The sequence below is a fragment of the Haliotis asinina genome, chromosome 6 (assembly GCF_037392515.1).
Source record: "Haliotis asinina isolate JCU_RB_2024 chromosome 6, JCU_Hal_asi_v2, whole genome shotgun sequence".
NCBI lineage: Eukaryota > Metazoa > Mollusca > Gastropoda > Lepetellida > Haliotidae > Haliotis > Haliotis asinina.
Window position 1 is genome coordinate 54,782,012 of NC_090285.1, and position 23,521 is coordinate 54,805,532.

General features: G+C 38.7%; 1 protein-coding gene across 10 annotated transcripts in view; it reads left to right on the forward strand.

The window, feature by feature from the left end:
* LOC137287555 (diacylglycerol kinase zeta-like) overlaps nucleotides 1–23,521 on the forward strand; it is a 309,083-nt gene that overhangs the window by 194,328 nt on the left and 91,234 nt on the right. For all 10 annotated transcript variants that reach the window (XM_067819919.1, XM_067819909.1, XM_067819912.1 and 7 more), the window contains one exon: nucleotides 20,115–20,220. In XM_067819919.1, the coding sequence (XP_067676020.1) occupies nucleotides 20,115–20,220 (106 nt within the window). The remainder of the gene's footprint in view (nucleotides 1–20,114; nucleotides 20,221–23,521) is intronic.

Here is a 23,521-nt window from a genome sequence, read left to right on the forward strand (position 1 = left end):
AAGAGAAACTACATTCCAAACAAAGGTGGTAGAATGGATTGTTAGTATGTTGCTTAACTCCACACTCGCCAATATTCCAGTTTTATGACTGACATTATGACCTTCGATCTGTCTAATTAGGACATATCAACCAAGTCAGCAAGCCTGGGTCTCAGTAAACCTCTGACCATCTGATCCCATTACTCTTCTTCTGACAAATATTATGCGTTGAAGAGACCCATGAAGATCCAATTAGAATTGATCTTCGGGAGCTAATGCTTGTCGTAAAAAGTAACTAATGGAATTGGATGGTCAGACTCGCTGATTTGGTTGCCTTTTTACATTGTATCCCGATAATGTAATCAGTGCTCATGCCTTTGATCACTTGATTGTCTGATCTAGACATTTATTTACAGACTGCTGCGGTAAAGTTGGAATATTGCTGAGTGCAGCACAAAACTCACTCAAACACTTATGTGTTGAAGACCTGTGATTAGATAAAAAAAAGTACAGCTACAAACAAATACATCGAAAGATTTACAATGTTTTTTATATGCAAGTCTTTTTGCAAGTGTTAATGCAAGTGCAGGATTTCTTTTTGTTGCAAATGGATTCAAGCGACTTAGCTTCAGGTGAAAATGACCTGCTTGATGAGTTCGGTCAACGTTCGGTTGTGTGGGAGGTAGGTTGGTTTGTTGTTTAGTACCACAATCAGCAATATTCAAGCTGCACGATTGTGTGAGAATGCTCTGGTATTTCCCGAGAGGGAATATTGACCTGGACATAACAAAATTACTCTTTCACTGGCTTACATTTCGTGACAATGTAGATCTGTCCGTAGACATTAATGAGGTGTTCGGGAATGCAAACAGTCTGTTGTGTCTTTCATAATGGCCACATAAGCCAGTCTGTATGAGGTTTTAAGTGATGGCAACTGCTCACAGCCTAATAGCTTATGTTATAAGTAGCATGGCCATGTTCCTTACAACCGATTGGCAGATGATCTCATTTTTTTTATGCCTGTTATCGATTTTCTTAAAAAAAACAGGAAAGTGGAAAATGTAATTCTCATGAGGATAATTTGTTCTCCTTTCCATCTGAGTGCATCAATTCTTCTGTTATGTTTTTAGCCATTGTTATGTGGCATTAGAAGCAGCAGCTGTATTGTGGAGTAGGACGACGTCGTTTCAGCTTCTTTGTCTTCTGAGTGTGAGATTTCCATACCGGTGCTCCTATCAAGCTAGTTATCTACAACCAGGGGTTTACAAGACCTGAATTCCCACATCCTACACATACAAAAATTGACAATGGATTCACCGAAATGTATAAGCATGTCTTCAGGGATGCAGAAAAAGTCCAAATATTGTTGGTAAAAATTTTGATCAAGCAACAATTAAATTGTTGCCGAGTCTGCTTCTAGGTGGGTTACTGTAACAATGTGATGATCATGATACATGATACAATAACAGTAACTGTATAGCAACATTACATCACAGTATCAGTAATGATATTATAACAATATTATAGTGCCTGGGACCCCTCATATATAGGACTCAAAGTAAACCCTTTAGATACAATTGGTTTAAGGATAATACACAAGTGGCATATTTAATAATGGTCGTAAGTGCTCAAAAGTTATTGAAACTATGACAGTATATATAAATGCTAGTTGCCGTGTAGGGACACGGACACATTACTGGAGTATACATCATCAATGGCTGCCAACGCTTGATCATCCTAGTCGCCATCAGACCGCTCGCTGTGTTACGTTCTGTACAGTTGATTCTCTCTCGCACTAAGACCTTGGTGAGTTTGCTATATATTTTGTGACCCATTGCCTTCGATTTTGTCTCATTTGTATTGTATTGAAATTGGTATCGTGAAACTGACTTGTGACTTTGTATAACATGCTCTCTTTGCTTGATAATACAAAATTTGAATGTTTTTCTACTTGTCTTTGTTCTGTTTTGCTGGTTATAAGGGGATTTCTTACACCTTTTGTCACAGCAAAATTCTTAACCGTGACAACAAAAGTATCATATTCAAAAATGAACTTCCTTGCATTACCTGATTTAAAATACATCATCAAGGAAGTGAAATCCAGTGGAAAAGTTCAGTTAAGGCATTAAATAGGAGAGAGAGTTAATATTGTTTTTGCCACTTTCACATTGTGGCATGGTCATATGTTTACAGTTAATGCTTGAGTGCATTTTATATATGGGGTTGTACTTTCTCAGTATTAGGAATTCCAGCCGACTGTTTTAGGGTCAGGCATTTAATCACCAGCTTCTGCAGGTTAGATGGCTGACTTTGTGTGCTAATTTGCCTGACTGTGAGGATGTGGGTTTGAATTCCAGATGGGACTAAACCTAACAAAACTACTTTGATATGAATGTTCAATCCTATGTATAGCATACATTACCTTTAACCATTTTGTACCTGGCATTGTCTATCAAAACATGAGCTTAAGGTTTGCATTGTAAGAAGTGGGTCAGTACTATGTCAGTTTGCTGCAGTTGAAATGATAGAATAATGTCATTCGTATTTGTTGAAGATATAAAGCAATTTGCAAAAGCTATACATGGGGTAACAAATGATAAATTCTATGAGCGAATTTGGGAAATATGACAGTCATGTCTGCCATATATTTGATCTATGTCAGATTTTTTACATAATTGCAAAATAGCATCTTACTTTTTACATTGTAACAATGTAACAATGTCATGAGAACACAAATCATCTTTCATCTGATAAAAGGTTCATGAACAAAGGTACACATCTCGATCTAGTCTGCAAGGATTTGTCATGAGAAAAACTACACCTTGAAAATATCACAATTCCACCTGCGATGTTTGAGACTATGTGTAAAAATGTCATGGAGGAGGATGAAGAATGTTGGGCAGCATCTGTATCAGTTCGTTTTGGACATAATTAGTCTCAGGAGTACCTACGACCTTGATGAAACTGTGGTAACTCATTCCGACAGACCCGAGCAGACTAACACAGCATATGTTCCTGCCGAAAACATAAAGGTTGGAGTGGTATTTAAGTGTATTTATCAATGGAACATTTCTTGTCATGATAACAGTGTTCTGCCTTCCCAGAAGCCACCTGTACTTCATGTCAAGTATTCAGTCAGAGATGTCCTGTCTATCACATAAATGTCTTTTGAATCTGTAGATGTTGGCTTGTTGAATGAGTTCTGTCAGCTCATAGAAGTTAGCTGTTAAATCTCACTGGACTCATTGTTATCTTTAGATAACTCATCTTGTCTGAATTAGGTCATCGGTGGCCCAGTCACCAGAGGTAGGCAATCAAATTTGCTGTCAAGAGTTAAGTTTCTTTGTGTACCAGGATCCTGTAACCATCATTTGTTGGCATGCCAATGGGTGTAACTAAAGTTTGTCATTTTTCCCATTATTCTAGCTTTTCACTAAATTGGTGAACATTTTTTAACTTTATCCTTGATTGCGCTTTCTGTTGTTTTTCTTTTTTGTTCGTGTTTTTTGGGGTGAAAAAAAACAAATTCTTCAAGTTTTGTGATGTTGTTGGAAATTCATTTAACCATGAGATTCTGGATTAATCCACATTGCTGGTAACATAGCCACTATCCTCATACTTGAAGCTCATGTTCCTTAATATCAATGAACTGAGAATATTATTCCAAACCCACCCATTCAAAATCTCACCAATTAGCTCATGCAAAACAACCGAAAACTCACATGTTCACTCCTTCACTCTCATCACTTGTTAGCTTGCACATTAGTACTAATCAAAAATCACTTGTTCACTCACCCAATCCAACCTAAAAGTCACTCACTCACTCAAAAATCAGCCCAGCCCAAAAAACACTCTCACCCAATCCTAGCCAAAACTCACCCAATCCAACCCAACTCACTTTTTCATTCATTCACTCGCTCATTCACTCCCATTCAAAACTCTCTCATTTATTCATCAAATCAAACCCAAACCCCACTCACTCACTCATGTTTGTTAAAAGCCAATTAACCTGATAGTGACCAAACTATCATTCAGGTTTATAAGTTGTTCCATAGCTTACATGTTAGAAAGTTTCACCCTTCTAAAGTTCTGTAGAAAATGAAGAAAGACACGGAAGTTGATAGACTGCATGGAGGGATGTGACATGATACAGTATGCTCTCAGAGGGAGAAAACATCTCCTCCCTCAAACACCCGAGACAACCAATGCATTCACCTTGATTAAAACTGTCTTACTATGGTGAAAAAAGGGATATGAATTGTCTTGGTATGCTTGAAGACTGTATATTGAACAAGACGAAATTAAACTGCTAAAAAGATGCAAAAACAGGCAAGTAAAAATTAAATAGATAATGGAATAGAAAAAGACATGCAGTGTTTATATCTAAATTTGATTTTTATTGCATATATTTCTTCCGAAATGTTTGCTTGTGTTCTAAGAGTACTTACAAGTATTTAATTTCATCAGAATCACTCCCCAGTCAGCCATGTCTAAGTCAGAGATGTAAGGTTTTCATGTCTTTTGCTAGCTGAACTAACTGCAGGGGTGGTTTGCTGCTATTCTTAGAAACATAAAAAACGAGACTTTCTTTCATTGTTTTATAGATCTGTTATTTGGTTATTTATTGCTGTAATTCTAGCTGGATGGGAAAACAATCAATCATATCAATTTGGAAACCTGAACCAGTCATAAATGATGGTGTTTTTTACCTGACGGTGTGCTTTACAAAGCCCTGATACAACATCTACATTCAGCAGTAAGTTGTGTATGTCTTTAAAGGCCATTGATACCAGCTACAGCAAGATGCTGTGTGATACAGATGATGAGTGAGAATAGTTCACAAGCAGCAGAGAACAAAGGCTCTTTTAGAACATTGTCACTTTTTCATTTTGTTAGGTTAATGCTTCTTTAGATAATGTGATCATGGATTAAGGATATTTTGTTTAAATTATTTTTTAAGAAATATTTGTCCAACCCTTTACAGTCTCAGATCATTTTATGACAGGACCAGTTTTGTTGATTATCTTAGCTTCAAGTATCCTTTCATATGTTCATATATACTTATTTTTTCACATCTTATTTTCTAGAGTTTATTGAAGGTAGAATTGGCCTCAAATAAACTTCACCTCTTTCTGTCTCCTGCTTTCTAGCTTAAGGGAAAAGATCGGCATTGTGAAATTTAGATGTGTTTTGAAATTTCTCATCCGAAACTACATCTGTTATAGAGACAGCATGAGTTGACCTATTGCAGGGATTACTTACAGTCTGAAGATAAAGGTAACAAGGTCAAGGTCGATTGGAATTTAATGAGGGGGAAGATTCTAAGAGACTTTATATTGATCCTGGTTACTGTGAGGTCTTTGTATATTTTATGTTTAGTGTTTATGACAATCCAGCGATCAACACCATGAACACTGACCTTTGTATTTGTGAAGACATGACATGTGTCAACCAAGTCAGTGAGCCTGACCACCCAGTCATTTTAGCTGCCTCTGTGATGTGCATGGATTACTGAATATCAGTTGTATATTCATGGGTAGAAGACTTGCGTACACCACTTAAGTCACAACTCAGTATTAGCAGTGTTGGTCACAGAGAGTTATTGCTTGGGTGATCTAGTCTGTCACACAGTCCCTGAACCACATTATTTTCCCTACTGCCTAGCCCTCCTAGTCTGTCTCACAGTCCCTGAACCACATTATTTTCCCTACTGCCTAGCCCTCCTAGTCTGTCTCACCGTCCCTGAACCACATTATTTCCCCCACGGCCTAGCCGTCTTAGTCTGTCTCACAGTCCCTGAACCACATTATTTTCCCTACTGCCTAGCCCTCCTAGTCTGTCTCACCGTCCCTGAACCACATTATTTCCCCCACGGCCTAGCCGTCTTAGTCTGTCTCACAGTCCCTGAACCACATTATTTTCCCTACTGCCTAGCCCTCCTAGTCTGTCTCACCGTCCCTGAACCACATTATTTCCCCCACGGCCTAGCCGTCTTAGTCTGTCTCACAGTCCCTGAACCACATTATTTTCCCTACTACCTAGCCCTCCTAGTCTGTCTCACAGTCCCTGAACAACATTATTTCCCCCACGGCCTAGCCCTCCTAGTCTGTCTCACCATCCCTGAAGCACATTATTTCCCCCACTGCCTAGCTCTCCTAGTCATGTCTCACAGTCCCTGAACCACATTATTTCCCCCACGGCCTAGCCCTCCTAGTCTGTCTCACCGTCCCTGAAGCACATTATTTCCCCCACTGCCTAGCTCTCCTAGTCATGTCTCACAGTCCCTGAACCACATTATTTTCCCTACTACCAAGCCCTCTCTGCAGTGCTAAAGCCTTAAATGAAGCAAGTCTGGATTCCTCAGGTTCTGAATCTCTGGTCATCCACCTTAATGTTTAAAGTCTGTGGTTTGAATCCTAGCAAAGTCTTGTTTTATAGATTCTTCAGTTTTAATATTACATACTGTAGTAAAGTTTTTGTTGAGAGTTGCAACGTAACATTGAACAAGATACACAAGTTGTGAAAAAACATGTTTGAGCTCTTCATCCAGAAATCAGACATTCTAAACAATAGTATGCAATGTGGACATTTGTGGAACGGAATTGCAAGGTAGTGTGTCTTGGAAGTAATGGAAGAACACAGTGTCATAAAAATGTATGTCTCATATATGTCATGAAACTGTAGGTAGGTATATCAAATACTAATGGAAGGTTTAAATGTTTTTAGTGTATTTTTCTCTATGGTGGCTTTTCATCATGTCCACTACCAGTATTGTTTCATTGGTGATGTAGTGTGGCCCTGTGGAGCCTGTGTGATCCACAGCCAAGCTTTGTGGTCAGGTGAAACCTGCAGAAAGTGTTGAACTCCCAGTATTGCTTCACTGGTGATGTAGTGTGACCCTGTGGAGCCTGTGTGATCCACAGCCAAGCTTTGTGGTCAGATGAAGCCTGCGGAGAGTGTTGAACTCCCAGTATTGTTTCATTGGTGATGTAGTGTGACCCTGTGGAGCCTGTGTGATCCACAGCCAAGCTTTGTGGTCAGGTGAAGCCTGCGGAAAGTGTTGAACTCCCAGTATTGTTTCATTGGTGATGTAGTGTGACCCTGTGGAGCCTGTGTGATCCACAGCCAAGCTTTGTGGTCAGATGAAGCCTGCAGGAGAGTGTTGAACTCCCAGTATTGTTTCATTGGTGATGTAGTGTGACCCTGTGGAGCCTGTGTGATCCACAGCCAAGCTTTGTGGTCAGATGAAGCCTGCAGGAGAGTGTTGAACTCCCAGGATGTCCATCATCTAGGCAGTAATTAGTGCAGACTTTGTCTGGCTATTAGGATCACATTTCCCTGCCAAAGAGGGTTAATGATGTTCATTAGGTATGCATGTGTCAGGGTGTTTAGTCTGCTGGGCAGGTGGCTAGTCATAGCCAGCCATTAGCTTCAAAGCAAGCTACACAACTCCGTCTCTGTCCCACCTGTTCAGCTAATGTCAGCTAGATTGACCACTTTTTGAATGCCAGTGGATAGCTTCACCCTTGATGGTGTAACAGTGCTCAACTTAGTTGAAATGGTGAAGGTCTTGTTGGGTCATAACTAGCTGACCTGGTCCCTCGTCTGTCCAAGTGATACAACTGTTAGCACTTACTGCAAAGATGGTTCTTGTCCCATTTGAAGGTTCTTGAAGTGTAAATGGCTCACGTTTGATCTTCTGTCTTGTCGTGATTTATATCACCTGAAAACATCCATGTCTTTAGCAGCCCATGTATGTCGTAAACGATGACTAATGGGACCAGGAGCAGGTAGATCTGGACATATTGTTCCTGTACTTTGTCCAAGTTTACTGTCTCATAGTCCTTGAAGCACATTATTTGCTCTACTGCATAGCCATTTTGGCTAAAGCCCCTAATTGATGGAAGTCTAGATTTCCTCAGGTTCAGGAATCTCACTGGGGATCCTTTTCAATTATCATATATTTAAGTGGGTTTCTTTGTTACTATCCAAAATTATATATATTCAGGGACTAAGCCCTAGTCTAATGTACCCACAACTTGCCGTTTGCCTGTATTCATGTGGCCACAATCTGGTCATTTACCAACGGGACCCTTGAAGGTCCCAGGGGAGAATAGGCCTTCAGGAACCCATGCTTGCCATAAAAGGCGACTATGTTTATCGTAAGAGGCGACTAACGGGATTGGGTGGTCAGGCTCGCTGACTTGGTAGACACATGTCATCAGTTCCCAATTGCGCAGATCGATGCTCATGTTGTTGATCACAGGATTGTCTGGTCCAGACTTGATTATTAACAGACTGCCACCATATAGCTGGAATGTTGCTGTGTGCGGCGTAAACTAAACTCACTCACTCACTCATTTATCAACGGGTTTGTGGGTTCTTTTGAGTGCACTGTTGTGTACTGTTCACTGTTCCTGGCACCTTCAGCTCTTTTAGCTATGTTGCCTTTGTACAAAATGGAATCTCATTTCTGGAGATTCTTTTATAGTATAGTATGGCCAGGGTATTCTTTTCCACTGCCACGTTGCACTGACATTGCCTGTCTTCTGGTGTTCTGTCCATATTTACAGCAATCAGCCATGAAATAGCTGCAACATAAGATTCAATCAGTGTTCATGCACAACAAGCTAAAGACTTTGTGCAGCAAGGTGTATCAACTGATGTACCAGTAGGTAATGATTAGGTTCAGGTTAGAGAATTGCAGTCGTGAAAGTCTTCATTTGATCAGCAGCTGTGTTGTCTGGGCTTTCTTAAGTCCTTATCCATGATGAACTAATCAATGATTGACTCCCTCCACCAACTTCTGCTGACTAGATGCGGGTACTCTAGTAATGATACAGCAGTAATGAAAATTGGTAATATTATGTCTTCATTGTTCTGTATCACAGCCTGGAAACTAAAATATATGTAAGATGGTCTTCCAATACAAAGCAAAGCATACAATGGCTGCCCAGATGTGGGCTTGACTCTGGCTTTACTGGTTCAGGTGACTTGTCTTTCACTTTTGAACATATCTTCATACATTTCCAACCACAGAACTATAATTCCAGTTCAGTCAGTCGCTGTCAGTTTCCTGGTCATTCTGTCCTGGTAAATTTCACTTGCTGTCAACTTCTATTCTCTGATTTTTTAACAGAAAGCAGTTGAATAAAGGAACTAATCTGTCCCAGATGAGACTGTTTTGGAGTGTAGAAAGGGAATAAATCGGTTGTTGTTTTACACTGTTTGGGAGTGTAGAAAGGGAATAAATTGGTTGTTGTTTAACACCATACTCAGTAATATTCCAGCTATATGGTGTCGGTCTGTAAATAATCAAGTTCGGACCAGACAATCCAGATGACCGCTCATTTCATTATGGCCACTGCAGAAAATCAGAATATGTTGACCAAACATAATGTTTGTGACTCAGTTATTATGACAGGTCCTTGAGGTGACAGGTCCTTGAGGTGACAGGTCCTTGAAATGACAAGACCTTGAGGTGACAGATCCTTGAGGTAACACAGATCCTTGAGGTGACAGGTGCTTAAGGTAACACGGGTCCTTAAGATGAGAGACCGTAAGATTAGAACCTTAGTCATAGGATGTTGAAATGCCACCACTGAACCTAGTACTCACTGACTGGAGTTTTGGTGAAGCCATGAGTGGAAGCCTTGACAGTCTTTTGGAGGCTATATGTCCCAGGGAAAATGCAGCATGACAGACATGTAGAAAAACAATTACAAATTGGTACTTGCAGAGGAACATAGTTCTTTACGACTAATACATACAAATATCAAATTTTATGATGAATTAAGAGCTAGAGCACACAATATTTTTTATCCTATAGACATAAAAATCTCAATTTTCATGTATGAAAAAAGTAATAGTCAAATTGCCTCTTGTGTATGTTGTCTTTAACAGTGAAGTAAACAACCTTGTTCTGATTATGAAATGGATACCACAGAACATGTATTGCATATTTAAGCTTCTTTCGCTGATATGATCTCTCCTGAAGATCCAGATGATAACTGGTCTTCAGCCACCCATGCTCGTTTTAAGTGGTGACTTGCAGGATTGGATATCTGACTTGTTGATTTGGTTGACACATTGTATCCCAGCCATGAAAATTGATGATCCTAATGATTACTGGATTGTTTGGTTCAGACTGCCACCATACCTATAGCTGGAATGTTACTCAGTATGGTGTTAAACAACGAAGCATAATAGTTATAGTGTTAATGAAGGGTACTTTGACAGTCCTTTTTGGTTTGTTGCAAGCATTTCATGACAGGCACTAAAATTCTGCTTTGTTCTCATCTAAAAATGGTAAGGATTGAAGTTTGTTGGAAGACTCCATTCAAATGAAAGATATATAGATGTGTCAGATTTTTTATCAAAGCCATTTGTCTCTCTAAAGGCAAGTATTTGATTCAAAGTAATTATACCTCGATCGCTTTGATTTCTGTTGTTTAAGGTATAATTTGATTTGTGAATGCTGAGTTTGTATTTATTGGAGCGTGATGGTGTTTTGAGTGGACTGTGGTGTGAAGAATCTCTTCCATAACTTGCAGTACCAAGGCCTCTTGGGATATGCTACACAGTCAAGATGGCTACTTGAGAGCAGATGTCATCAGCAGATGCTTGAGTTTACAACATAGTAGGTTTAACCATCACTTTCTCAGAAGCAGATGTCATGCTCAGAACTGCATTTTACAATTGTTCTACCATGTGTGCGAAGTGCTGTAGTTCCACAGCTTGTCTTTGATGAAGAAGTCGTATCAAGTGCTATCATGAAGTCATTTCTGAAATGTCAACTGTTTGATATCACTGTGCTGTATGTCCAACGCCCCTCATTGAGTTATATCAATTATTCATCTCACACTTGGTGTTGATTTCCCTAGCCACATCAGGCTACAGTTATAATGATTTATATCACTGTGGAAATGTATGATCTTGATAATATATCATGGCTGTGTTCTTTTTTCTCTCTGATCAATTTTAGTAATAAGTTAGGGTATGGTACAGGCTGGTTATCGTGATTTGCAATCCCTTGGCATTTCATGTTTGAATTATGCCTGCAGCCACATATGTTTGTCACAGAAGTTGACCTAATTGAAGACTAGTAAGACACAGAGTCTCGGTTGAATAAGTATTATCATATGTCGGTTGAAGAAGTATTATCATACGTCAGCGATGTATGTTGATTTTATCCCTCTGTGGATTGTATGGTTGCTATAAGATCTTATTGTTTACAGCTAGTGATCATAGCAATGTTATAGTTAGAATTATACTTTCTCTGTTAAGTACAGATACCAGCTGGGATTTGAACCCAAACCCTTAGAGTTGGGCACCTAATCACCAGCAGAAAGTCTGTTGCTTAGCCAGCGGAGTCACTGTGACTTCCGCAAAAATGGAAGTTGGACAACTGGTAGTCTTGACAGACTTTTTGTAACTCTCTGATGAGTGTAAATTGGCATCACTTTGCTGACGATTAGGTACCTGTCTCTGAGGGAAACTCAACCCAACAATAGTACTAGAATCTGTTCTATACCAAAACAGTGTAATCCCAAATATAATATTTGTTCCCTTTGACCCCTTTCTAAATGGCATTGTGTATTCATATCAGTCGTGTGGCTGGAATATTGCTGGATGTGGCATTAAACAACAAACAAAGATAAATCCTGCGTTACTTAAAGCAGTCTTGTTGAGGACATTTCCCTATATCTCGCACCATTAGCACATAGTATTGCTGTATATTCTGATGTTCGTGTCCAATAGACCTGAGTCAGGGACTAGGGATGGTTTTATGGAACAATCAGCAAAATGACATGCTCCTATAAGTAATTTAGTCTCACTCAAATTGGACAATCCGGTGATTGACATAAGCACTGATCTACGAAACTGAGATACAATGACACATGAAGTCAGTGGACCATCCGATACTATTTGTCATCCTTTACAACATGCATGGATTGCTGTAGAACCAGCATTCGATATTCCTCAGCCTAAACAACTGCCCAGGATGGGTTATTGTCAACACAGACTGCCTGATTTTCAAATTTATGTGCCCAGTGGCTGGGTTAAAATTTCAATATGTATGTTGTTGGTGCGCAAATACGTTTTGGGCAGGGCTGTTAAGTTTCACATCTAACCAGCCTTATGGTCTGGCTGACATTTTTGGGAGATTGACAGCCTGACTGAACCCACAAACTGCAGATTTTGACACAATTAAGGGAAGCAACTCACGGCTAATTATCTGCCGATGTGTTTTTTCACAGTACTGGATACACACAGTGCTGAATTTATGTAGTTTCCTCTTCAGCTTTAAAGGTATTTGTGTAGTTATGTGAACTATGGTTACAAGCTGGGTAATATATCGAACCAAAGTGGCTCGTAAACCTAAATCATTTGAGCTATCTCTTTCTAGGAGACCATTTTGATATTACGGGGCAGTATGTTGTACAATCAATTTGACGCAGCTGTTTTCTCCAAAGGGAAATGCAAAAACTGGGATTACTTCTTAAAACTGTAAGTGCAATGGTAGCCATTTTATGAAATCTCATATATGGCTTGGAATTTTACATTCAGTAGCTAGGCATGACCAGCTCATGCTACAGTGAAACCTAGTACTGAGTTTCTGTTATCATGAGATCTTGAGTATTTTGACGTTTTCTGGGTAAGCCTTGACAGGCTTGGATCAGGTTATTCCTCAAGCCCCAGGACATAATTTATATAGATTCATTTCACAGCCATTGTATCAGTATAATTAGAAATGTTAACACACTGACCATTTTGTTCTTTGAGATTCTTTTATTTTATTTTATCTATTTGTTTGTTTGTTTATATATGTCGGAAAGGTTAGCCGTTTAAGCTCTTTACCTACTGCATTTAGCCGAAAGTAGTTGATAGTTCTGAGTGTACCTACTTTTACAATACCTCTGCAACTTCAGACAGTACCCTTATCATGGTATTATCATAATCCCACCAACTGCTAATATCTGAACTTAATAAATTTTCTTACAGTAAAGTACCATATTCTTATCAACTGTTGGCTTTTGAACTCAGTCTTATCAGTCATGGCAGCTTGTGACAGTGTCTTAATCTTGTATTCCTTTTTCAACATACAAGTTGATATATTTCATCAAACATCTAGTTTTGGATTAGAGTGGATTTCGTTCTACCATTTTATACACTGGTACAACAAATATGCTGCTGAAAGCAGGTGTGCCCAACTCAACACACTGTTGCTTCAGACACCAGACCTAGAACCAACAGTCTACAACAGTGACAGTATTAACTTCATCAAAGCTTCTTTGACATGACAATTCTGACCCTGACACCTATCCATCTCAACTCTGTCGCCTTGGGCAGATCTTCACAGAAAATATGGGGGAATCAATGTTATTGACAGCATGAGATAACTGTATAATACAGTCATCATATGTAGGACACAAACTACTGCCACATTCATCATCTACACATCATCAGTGAACAGCATCGGTAATCAGGGTTATCAGAGTCTTAGAGACAACAGCTTCAATTCCTGCATTATGAGCTTTGTGCTGATGCAGGGATTGATAGTATCGAGACTTTGCTGTTGTGACTGATTAGCATGGACAGTCGGGCCTGAAACCCGAAGCTATAATGTTGATCATCACTACTCTTCCTGTGATTTCCTCTGTGGCGTTCACTTCCTGTGGCGGATTGGCGCGCTGCTTGACCACAACTTCCTCAATGGGTTTAATGAAATTGAATGGAACTTGTTGCTTTTTTATTTTATTTATGCTGTGCTTTTGTTGAGTTTACTGTATCCATGAATGGGTGAGTGTATGATGTTTTGTGCCGCTGTCATTTGGTTAGATTAATGATCCAGTTTTGGCGAGATGAAATATTAGTGTGACGGACACTGTATCAAGAAGCCATGTCCTCGTCAAGGCCAGTTAAGGAGACTTGGAGTCGGGCGATCAGAGCTTATGCCACTGATGGCGACCAGAGAGATCCTCGTGTTGAGACTTACGGTGAAGGTTGTTGTTTCTTAATAAGAGCCTTATGGATGTTTCTTGTACAGCTAAGTGGGATAATGACATGTTTATTAAGAATCAATACATGGTCTCAGAGTCGTACCTCTAATGTAGGATGATGATGTGGGTTTTGTGTTGCTTCACGTGAATAGTGTTTGTAGAGGAAGGATGGATGGGAATGAAGGCAAGATGGATGACATCAAAACTTGCAGGGTCACATTCACAAGTTTCCTTGTTCTATATTCAACATATCAAAGACATGGTTAAATTAACTCTAGCTTCATGTATATTACTTGTATGTGTATCCTGTATATCTTTTAGTTAACATTCACCTGGGTAAGGACAAATCCAAATATGTGTGAATCCAAAAAGAAAACGTTGGTGTCCATGATATTTTGCCTTATATGTGAATACCAACTTCTGTATACCTCTTAAGAACCTCACATCAAACCCCTTTCATCAAATAAGATTTGAAAAAAATAGTCCTTCATTATGATACACACGTTCTCCCATCTGTAGCTTGTTTCTTCCTCTTTCTCAAATGTTCAGCATTTTTAGAAATGTGAAATAAATCACATAGAAAGAATTAAATGAATTTGATGTTTGCATTTTTTCCTTTCAATGAGTCTTGATGCTGACTGGATATTTGAAGCAATATCATGTCCATGTCACTTTTCTTTGTTGAAACATTGATGATTTGGAACAAGTTGACTGTATTATATGATTAGGGTTATTGGGGTGGTCTTGACACTCTGTCTGGGCAACTTATTATAAAGAATGGGACAGGCAGACTTGGTTTCATCCCACCCCCAACAGTATCTAGTCCAGACTCATTTACCTACGGCCTCCCCTCAATCAGCTGCAAAACAACCAGTCACAGCATCCCCTCAGCAACTTGCCTGTTGTTGCATTGCCTCAATCTTATCGAGCATTTGAAATATTCTCCAGCCTTGAGGCCTGTTTTATTATATCAGTTCAGTAGTTTCAAATATTCACCAGCCTTGAGGCCCAGTGCCTGTTTTACTATATCAGTCCAGTAGTTTCAAATATTTGCTGGGCCTTGTGGCCTTCAGGAAGTCATCTGTCTTTTTTTCAACTGGAATCTTTACCATAATTTTTTTGGTATTGATGTTCAGGAATTCCATGGTCCTTCATCTTACCATAACTTATTGTTTCACTTCCTGGTATTTCAGCGCTTTGAGCACAGAAATGTCAACACCAGTCCAACAAATAAAAACTTCTTTTTGCACCATAAGCTTTACTAATTGGTTTTATAGAAACAGTCTGAAACTGGGTGTAAAGTGTAGTCTATTTTGTTTTTTGTTGGTTTGACTAAAAAAGGCCTGTAGATTTCATTCAGGACCTGTATATTTCAAAGCCAGCATGCCCTGATGGCCAACTGGCAAATTAAAGTATTGCAGACACTGATCTCATGGTTTTTATCTTGGGTGTGGCCCTCATCAGCGTGTTAGTAAATTAACCTCTTTAGTTCAATAGCTTTTCTACAGAGTATGGAACTATTTTTCAATATGTTTTGGAGACAACATGTAAATGACAAACTGTATACACTCTCCAGCTTCAACAGTGTTTACAGGCTAATATGTACTGGCAGCCGAGACTTGAAGCAACATGATCAAAGGAGCAGAGATGAAGGAGAGCTGTTTCAGTGTTCGATGAGTCATTGATTGATACTGCTATGATCAGATCTAATGGTGTATACATGGAAGCTTGGTTTGGTCATACCCGTTAGGTCTGGAGGGCCTGCTTTAGTCAGCCACCCTGAAGAAGACATTTTGTGTTTGGAATTGTGGGTGATCCTTTGGGTGCCCTTAGATTTCATTCTCAACTCCCTAGGGAGTAGACAAACAGGCTGTCATTGAAGTCCTTGAAGGTTGACAGTCACATGGCCATCTCATCCTTCTTGGTACCCAGTCTGTTTCCTAAGGAGACAAGTGATGGATTAGCCTAGTGGTTAATGCATTCACTCCTCACACCAAAGACTTGGGTTCAATTCCCCACATGGGTACAATGTGTGAAGCCCATTTCTGGTGCCTCTCATCTTGATATTCTAGAACCGAGTGATGTAAAACTCAACTCACTCACTCACTTGCACGGTGTAAGTACAGGTGTTGCTTCAACTTGGTTGTAAAGGTTGTCACAGTGGTCTGACCTTCCACACCATCCACTTTGTGACCCTTGGTTTATTATCGACAGCTGCACAATCAGCATCAACACTTAAGTTTATGGTGATGTGAATATCCAACTAACTATCTACAGAATCTTATAGATTTTTCTGAATGAAGATATGCTGTAAAGAAGGTCTGTCATTAACATTTCGTGGAAACAAAAAGCGAAAAGGTTCTTTTGTTGGGATCTTCTTCAGAAATGCTAAGGTTGATGTTTGTTTGCCCTCGAGGGACTCACATGTTCTGAATCATTGAGAAAGAGTTTGTCTGCACTGAAACAGCTGCTGAAGTCCTGTCTTTGAGCGTATTTGTAATTATTTGTTCCATATTGATAAAACGGAGGTTATTACATGATTCCTGATAGCAGACAGGAATGGTTGGATAGCAAAGTGGTTAAAGCGTACACTCATCGTGCTTTAGACCCAAGTTTGATTGCCCTCATCGGTACAGTGTGTGAAGTCGATTTCTGATGTCCCCTGCAGTGACATTGCAAAAATATTGCTGAAAGCATTATAAAACCTGCACAAATGCTTAGTCTCTGAAAATATATAATATTGATAGTAAAAAAACAATATATTTTGAAAGGAGCACCAGGGGAAATCTAGACTTGCTTCATTTAGGGCTTTAACGTTGCAGAGAGGGCTTGGCAGTAGCAAAAATAATGTGGTTCAGAGACCTGTGAGGCAGATTATGTAAAACCGCACTCACTGTTTCTAGAGGAATTGGTTTGGGCACAATCTGGATATTTTTGCTTCTGCGTTGGTAGCACTAATATTCTTAAACAAAGGATGCAGGGTTGCCTCCTCAAGTGTCTTAGGATTCACTGATCAGGAAATTAAATAAACGCTTGTCCTGATGATGATCTTGAGCCCCATCCGAATCCTTCCACTACTGATTCTCTTAATCAAAGTGGTAAACATCTGTGACCTGCATTGCCTGGGCTCTCCTCCCAAATTAACCTGACAAGCCAATATGTGTCTGATGCTGATTGTTTTCAATCAGCGTAAATCCATCTTTTCTTGCTCTTTTGTCACTGCATATTCATTATTTCTGGACAAACAGGATGGATGTTTCTGATGTCCACTTATTGTAAGATTGTCTTTGGCATTTAGAAGTGATACACATTAAGGTTCAAAATTTATGGATGTCACCTGATTAAGAGAATACTGTATTTCACCACATATAGCTCAACATCCTCCCCAAGTCTTCAAAATTAGTGCTAACCTATACTCTTTAAAAAAAGTAGAGGAACCCGAAACGTTCAATTTCAATAGGAAGTGTAAACGTTTCAGGGACAGACATCTTATGAACGCACCACCATTTCCCTCTATTACCATCCCTAAACACAACGCCTGATTTGCAGGTGCGCAACGCAGTAGCCCCATACGCGTGCATGGGGTCCCATGGGGTCACATTTGTTAGTGTTTGTTTCTAGTTGTTTGTTTTAAAATGAAAATCGTATGCATGCAAATTACACGCCATACACCAGTTATCTTTCAAATGTGACTACATTCCAAATAACTATGGTTGTAAGGAACTGCAAATGGTGATACACTCTCAAAACATTCAACATTTTCATGCCAACATTGATTGACTCCGAAAAATCTCTCAAATATTTTTAATCGTAAGTGTAAAACTTTTTTAAGAGTATATAACACGATGCTGACTGAAGCACAAAATCAGAATACATGGTCCCTAAATTTGTAATAAAAACATGTTTGTGTCAAGGTGCAACTCCAAATTGGTTACAGTAAACAAATTCATTTTGTTTCTGAAGTAAGATGAAGACAGTGTATTTCCTCTACTTAAATCAACAGTAACCTCTTTTTCAATTTGCAAGGCTTCATGTCATGATATGGCTGAAATAGTGCTGCTATATCTTTAAGTTTTGACTCACTCACTTACTAGGCTTAGTTTTGTCAAATGATGAGGGTGTTTTTTTTTTTTCAGGTTTTCTAATATCAGAATCTTCTGTTAGATATCACATATTTCATCAAATTATCATATCTTCAGGGACAGAATCAAGTTACGAACATTTTATCATTGGTTACAATTTTTGTTGCTCCATAGATATTTCAGTACAAGACATTGTGTCTTTTTGATCTAACAGCTGACAGCCATCACTCCCATTCACGCATTGGTAAAAGCAGTGTAAAGATGATGGTCTCTACCAAACTGACTTTTGATCTTTGAGATGTGATCAGCGTGTAAGGTAGCCACTGGCCTTCTAGCCCATGGTTATTAAAAATCCATTTGGGCCAGTAAATTCCCACAATGACTGGCCCAACGGTCTAGTGAAATTTCATGGGCTCATTTTGTAAATATATCACTCACTCTGACTTGTTAAGATATACACTTTTAAATCCTGCAAAATTATGGTCTGATAAAAATGTTCATTGTGTTGGCAGCTTAGTGATGAAACCTGTGTTGTGTTGACAATATTGTATTCTTATCTCTCTTGTGTAATGCTTTAATTAGTTTCAGCCTAACATTTTGGGTTAGAGAAATTTTCTGTGGGCTAGTAAATTTCAAGCATAGCTAGCCTGATTGGCTAGCAAAATTTGGAAACTATTTCACACACTGAAAGTGATAATGTGCATCAAGGAAGCTTGTGAAATTAATTGACCCTTTAGTCAACTCTTACTGCAAGCACAGAATCCTGAAAACCAATTTTAGCCCGGATCTTCACAGGGCCAGCCTGTGTGATGCATCAGCACCCAACAAACTCTCCTTAATGTCTTCCATGGTTGGTTAGACAGAAGTTAAATATGGAACTGTGGGTAATCTGAGGGAGTCTAATGTCTGTTGCATCACCTACTTATTTGTAAAATATGTTCTTATTACATCACCATCTGAAACACATCAACACAGAAGAGATGTGCCATCTGGCTCAACACCATGATAGTATTTTCCTGGAAACTGTTTCCTGTTGAGGACTTGGGAACATTTCCCCATCTGTTCAAATATCAACTGTCAATATTGATGTTAGAGTGGATATCTCACATATTGTTGAACACCTGGTGTTTTTTCTCTCTGTGCAATCCAAGAGATCAAAGTAACATAAGACAAATTAAACATCCATTTTCAGTTGGCCGGCTTTTGTAGGTAGTTCATTCAGTTATTCTTTTGCCTTCCAGAACAAAGTATTGGAATTGTATAATGTGATGAATACGTTTTCAGCTGTTAAATGTCAAATTGGTTATTTTCTATTTGTAAGAGAAGTTTAACTGTTATATGGCTGTTTAAGAAATACTTTGTAGTAATTGTCTTGCCTTGTGGTAGAAAATATTGGAATTTCCGTGCTTTCAGATGAAAATGTATTTTCTTACTGAATGTCAAATGTGTTCTTTTCTAGATGTGTCATAAATTTAATTGCTTGTTGTTTTTTTTGTTTTTCACATCTGTAATCCTCACATGGAAATGTTTTGTGGTACTGACTACCAAATGTGATATTTCCCATCAAATGATCTCAATTATATATGATTGTTCCCAATTTAATGCTTGGATGATGTAATTCATGATTAGAGTAAAACAACTTTGTTCAAGAAGAATACTGGCATTGCCAAACTAGGCACTGAACTTAAAAAGCTGTTAGTTTTAGAATTTTTCTTCACTGATGAGTAAACTTGTAACACTGTTACACAAAACAATGTCACATACCCAATGATTCTGTCTCATTGTCCAAAGCCTTGGAGACACCCAATGCTGTTCAGACATGAAAAAAAATCGACAGTAATTGATCATGGAAGATCAATTAGAGAAGAAGTACAAGAAGTTCAGAGGAAAAAACAGCTTAAATTTGTATCACGGTTTTGCAGAATGTTTTTGGTGATCGATTGGCCATGTTGATGTAAATTAATTCGCTCTGACAGATTCGTGCAATCATTTGGATGTGCATGTTGAAAATGACAAGCGATTATTTTGGTTTGTGTCTCTTTTTTTCCAGAAAAGCAATTGCCAAGAGTACCTTCAGCCACACTAACTACCTACATCCAAGTCATGCAGAATATGGCTACAAAAAACGAGAGCTACGTTCCACGGTTGACTGGACGGTAAGGACTTACCATAACAACATTATATGTCTTGTAAATGCTGATAAGGCAAGACTACATATATTTCTTGTTTTATGGATATTTGTCCTCGGAAAACTTAAAGGCAGGAGGAAAGCAAATGAAAATAAAATCACCAGTCAAAGTAATGTTCCTTCTAATTGTTGAAAGTATTATGCCTTTGGGAATTTATGAAGTGTACATGGGGCAAAAACAATCTAAACGATGTTTTCTTGTAAGTTTACAGTTATTGCTGACAGAAAAGTTAGGATTTTATTTCTTGAGCAATGAACATTAGTTTGTATTTTTGTCCTTTTCTTATTCTTGATAAAATATGATCCGAAAAACAAGAAATTAAATTGGTCTGATCTAATCATGAATTTTGTGAGCATGTACTTTTTTCACTGTTCTTAAAAAGTGTCATTTCATTGGCTAATCAAGCAATTTTGGGGCAGTTTTGTCTCCATAAACTTCAAAAAAAAGGTTAAGCTTTGCCCAGTGTTTGCTGTCTGTTAAAGGGTTGGGCGGTAACGAAGTGGTTAAAGTGTTTGCTTTTTATTGCTGCAACTCCAACTCAGTTCAATGCCCAACATGGGTATTATGTGTGAAGGTCATTTCTGATGTGTCCCACTTTGTTGTTATTGGTTATTTTATTACCAACAAGGGCTAACTCACTTACATACCCAATCCAAGCCCAAACTCACTCACTCCTTCACCTATTCCAAGCCCAAACTCACTCCTTCACCTATTCCAAGTCCAAACTCACTCACTCCTTCACCTATTCCAAGTCCAAACTCACTCACTCCTTCACCTATTCCAAGCCCAAACTCACTCCTTCACCTATTCCAAGTCCAAACTCACACACTCCTTCACCTATTCCAAGCCCAAACTCACTCACTCCTTCACCTATTCCAAGCCCAAATTCACTCACTCCTTCACTGAACCTGCTAAAACTCTTCACATGTAAGTTATGCCTTCCAAGATGACACATCACCGTTACTTGCATATGCCACAAAAATGTCACATACACATGCTTCATTGATCAGGAAACAATTCTCTGCATATTCATGGCGAGAAATGAAACATGACAACTTCATGACCAAAGCTTGGTGACTACAGAATCCAACTGCATGACATTTGGATAAATCTGTAATATCTTAACCAGTAATACAGTATTGGAAGGATCAGTATTTGGGTGGGTTGAGGAAGAATAGAATAGTGAAGGACGCCAATGAGACAGTCCAGCATTTCCATCACATGAAGTGAACAGTGAGCTCAAGAGGTAGACCAAAGGTAGCACAGAAGATGTCATGCCATCATCATTGCTCTCAGAGACTGGTTCAGAGATCGACTTCACTTCGAAGATTGAATTCTATTGCATTTCTTTTCATATCATTTATGAATAAATGTGGGTATGCCTAAAGGTAGTTCTTTGTGTATGTAGTGTTTATTGGGTAAGACATGTTAACTCCCATTGTCAACTCCAAGTGCATATCATTTCTTACATTCGATCTTCAAGAAAGGTAGAAAATATTGAAGTAATTTATCCATGTATTGATTTTCCTTTTTGAAAATTTTTCTTTAAAAGTCAGTTTTGAGATTGACCAACAGCGAAAACTAAACAAAATGAGTCTGAAAAGCATTCTTTCTTTTCATTGTGACTGCAAAAATTCATTTGGACAATTCAAACAAAAATTTTTGAAGTGTCTTTCTTGTTTATTCTATCAAATCAATGTCCGAAAAAAGATAAAGATAAAGGTTCCCTTGTCTATTTGAGAAGGAACATGCTTTAAAGTGTCTGTACTTAGCACACAAATATCTAGACATCGAATCAGATGTGGTATTCGCTGCCAACACTATCACTTACTTTAATTAAAAAAAGCATAAATCAAGTAGTGCTTTATGCTTGATTACATGTGTAAGCCAGCTGTTAAAATGCAGTCTTGAGTTCATCTCGCAAAGGCTGTCGTTCCATTTGTGATATATATTGCTGCTTGGTGATCGGAAAGAAGATTAGTTTGGTTGCAGAAAATATCATGTTTCAGCTAAGGGTGATAAGCTGAAGGAGATTAATGGAAAAACCTGCTATTGGTTGACATAATGAATGAAAAAAGATTGTTACATTTGTTGAATGGGGTGTTCGACTTCTCCAATTTCATCTCAAGCCGTGTGAGCAAGGGAATGGAGACTGAGGTCATTATTTATCTTAATGTGAAAGAATTTAATTCTTTTTGAATGACCGAGAAGGAAAATAGGACGGCTAATTGACATGTTCTGACTTTAACATGGAATCAATTGCATGGAAGAGAAATCTTTTGTTGTTGACTTTATATAGTGACTTTGATGATATGATTTTTTCTTTTTGACAAGCCCATATAATAAGTGAGCTATTAGTGGAATTCCAATATTATCTTGGCAGAGGACACCAGCAATGGGTATTACACATACCCATGTGGGGAATTGAAACCCGGGTATTTGATACGATGAGAGAATGCTTTAACTACTAAGTTATCGAACTGCCATTATATTTAGCAGGGGTCATGAACATTGGACATCTGACACACTGAAACAACCCTTTATTTATCTGTCATGACATTGACCTTAGCTGTCATGTGACATGACATTGACGCATCTCATCACCTGTTGATATGATTGACGCATCTCATCACATGTGTATATGATTGACGCATCTCATCACCTGTTGATATGACTGATTTTTCCTGATGACATTGACGCATCTCATCACCTGTAGATATGATTTATTTTTCCTGATGACATTGATGCATCTCATCACCTGTTGATATGACTGATTTTTCCTGATGACATTGACACATCTCATCACTTATAGATATGATTGATTTTTCCTGATGACATTGATGCATCTCATCACCTGTAGATATGATTGACGCATCTCATCACCTGTTGATATGACTGATTTTTCCTGATGACATTGACGCATCTCATCACCTCCTGATGACATTGACGCATCTCATCACCAGTTGATATGATTGACGCATTTCATCACCTGTTGATATGATTGACGCATCTCATCACCTGTTGAGATGATTGACGCATCTCATCACCTGTAGATATGATTGACGCATCTCATCACCTGTAGATATGATTGACGCATCTCATCACCTGTTGAGATGATTGACGCATCTCATCACCTGTTGATATGATTGACGCATCTCATCACCTGTAGATATGATTGACGCATCTCATCACCTGCTGAGATGATTGACGCATCTCATCACCTGTTGATATGATTGACGCATCTCATCACCTGTAGATATGATTGACG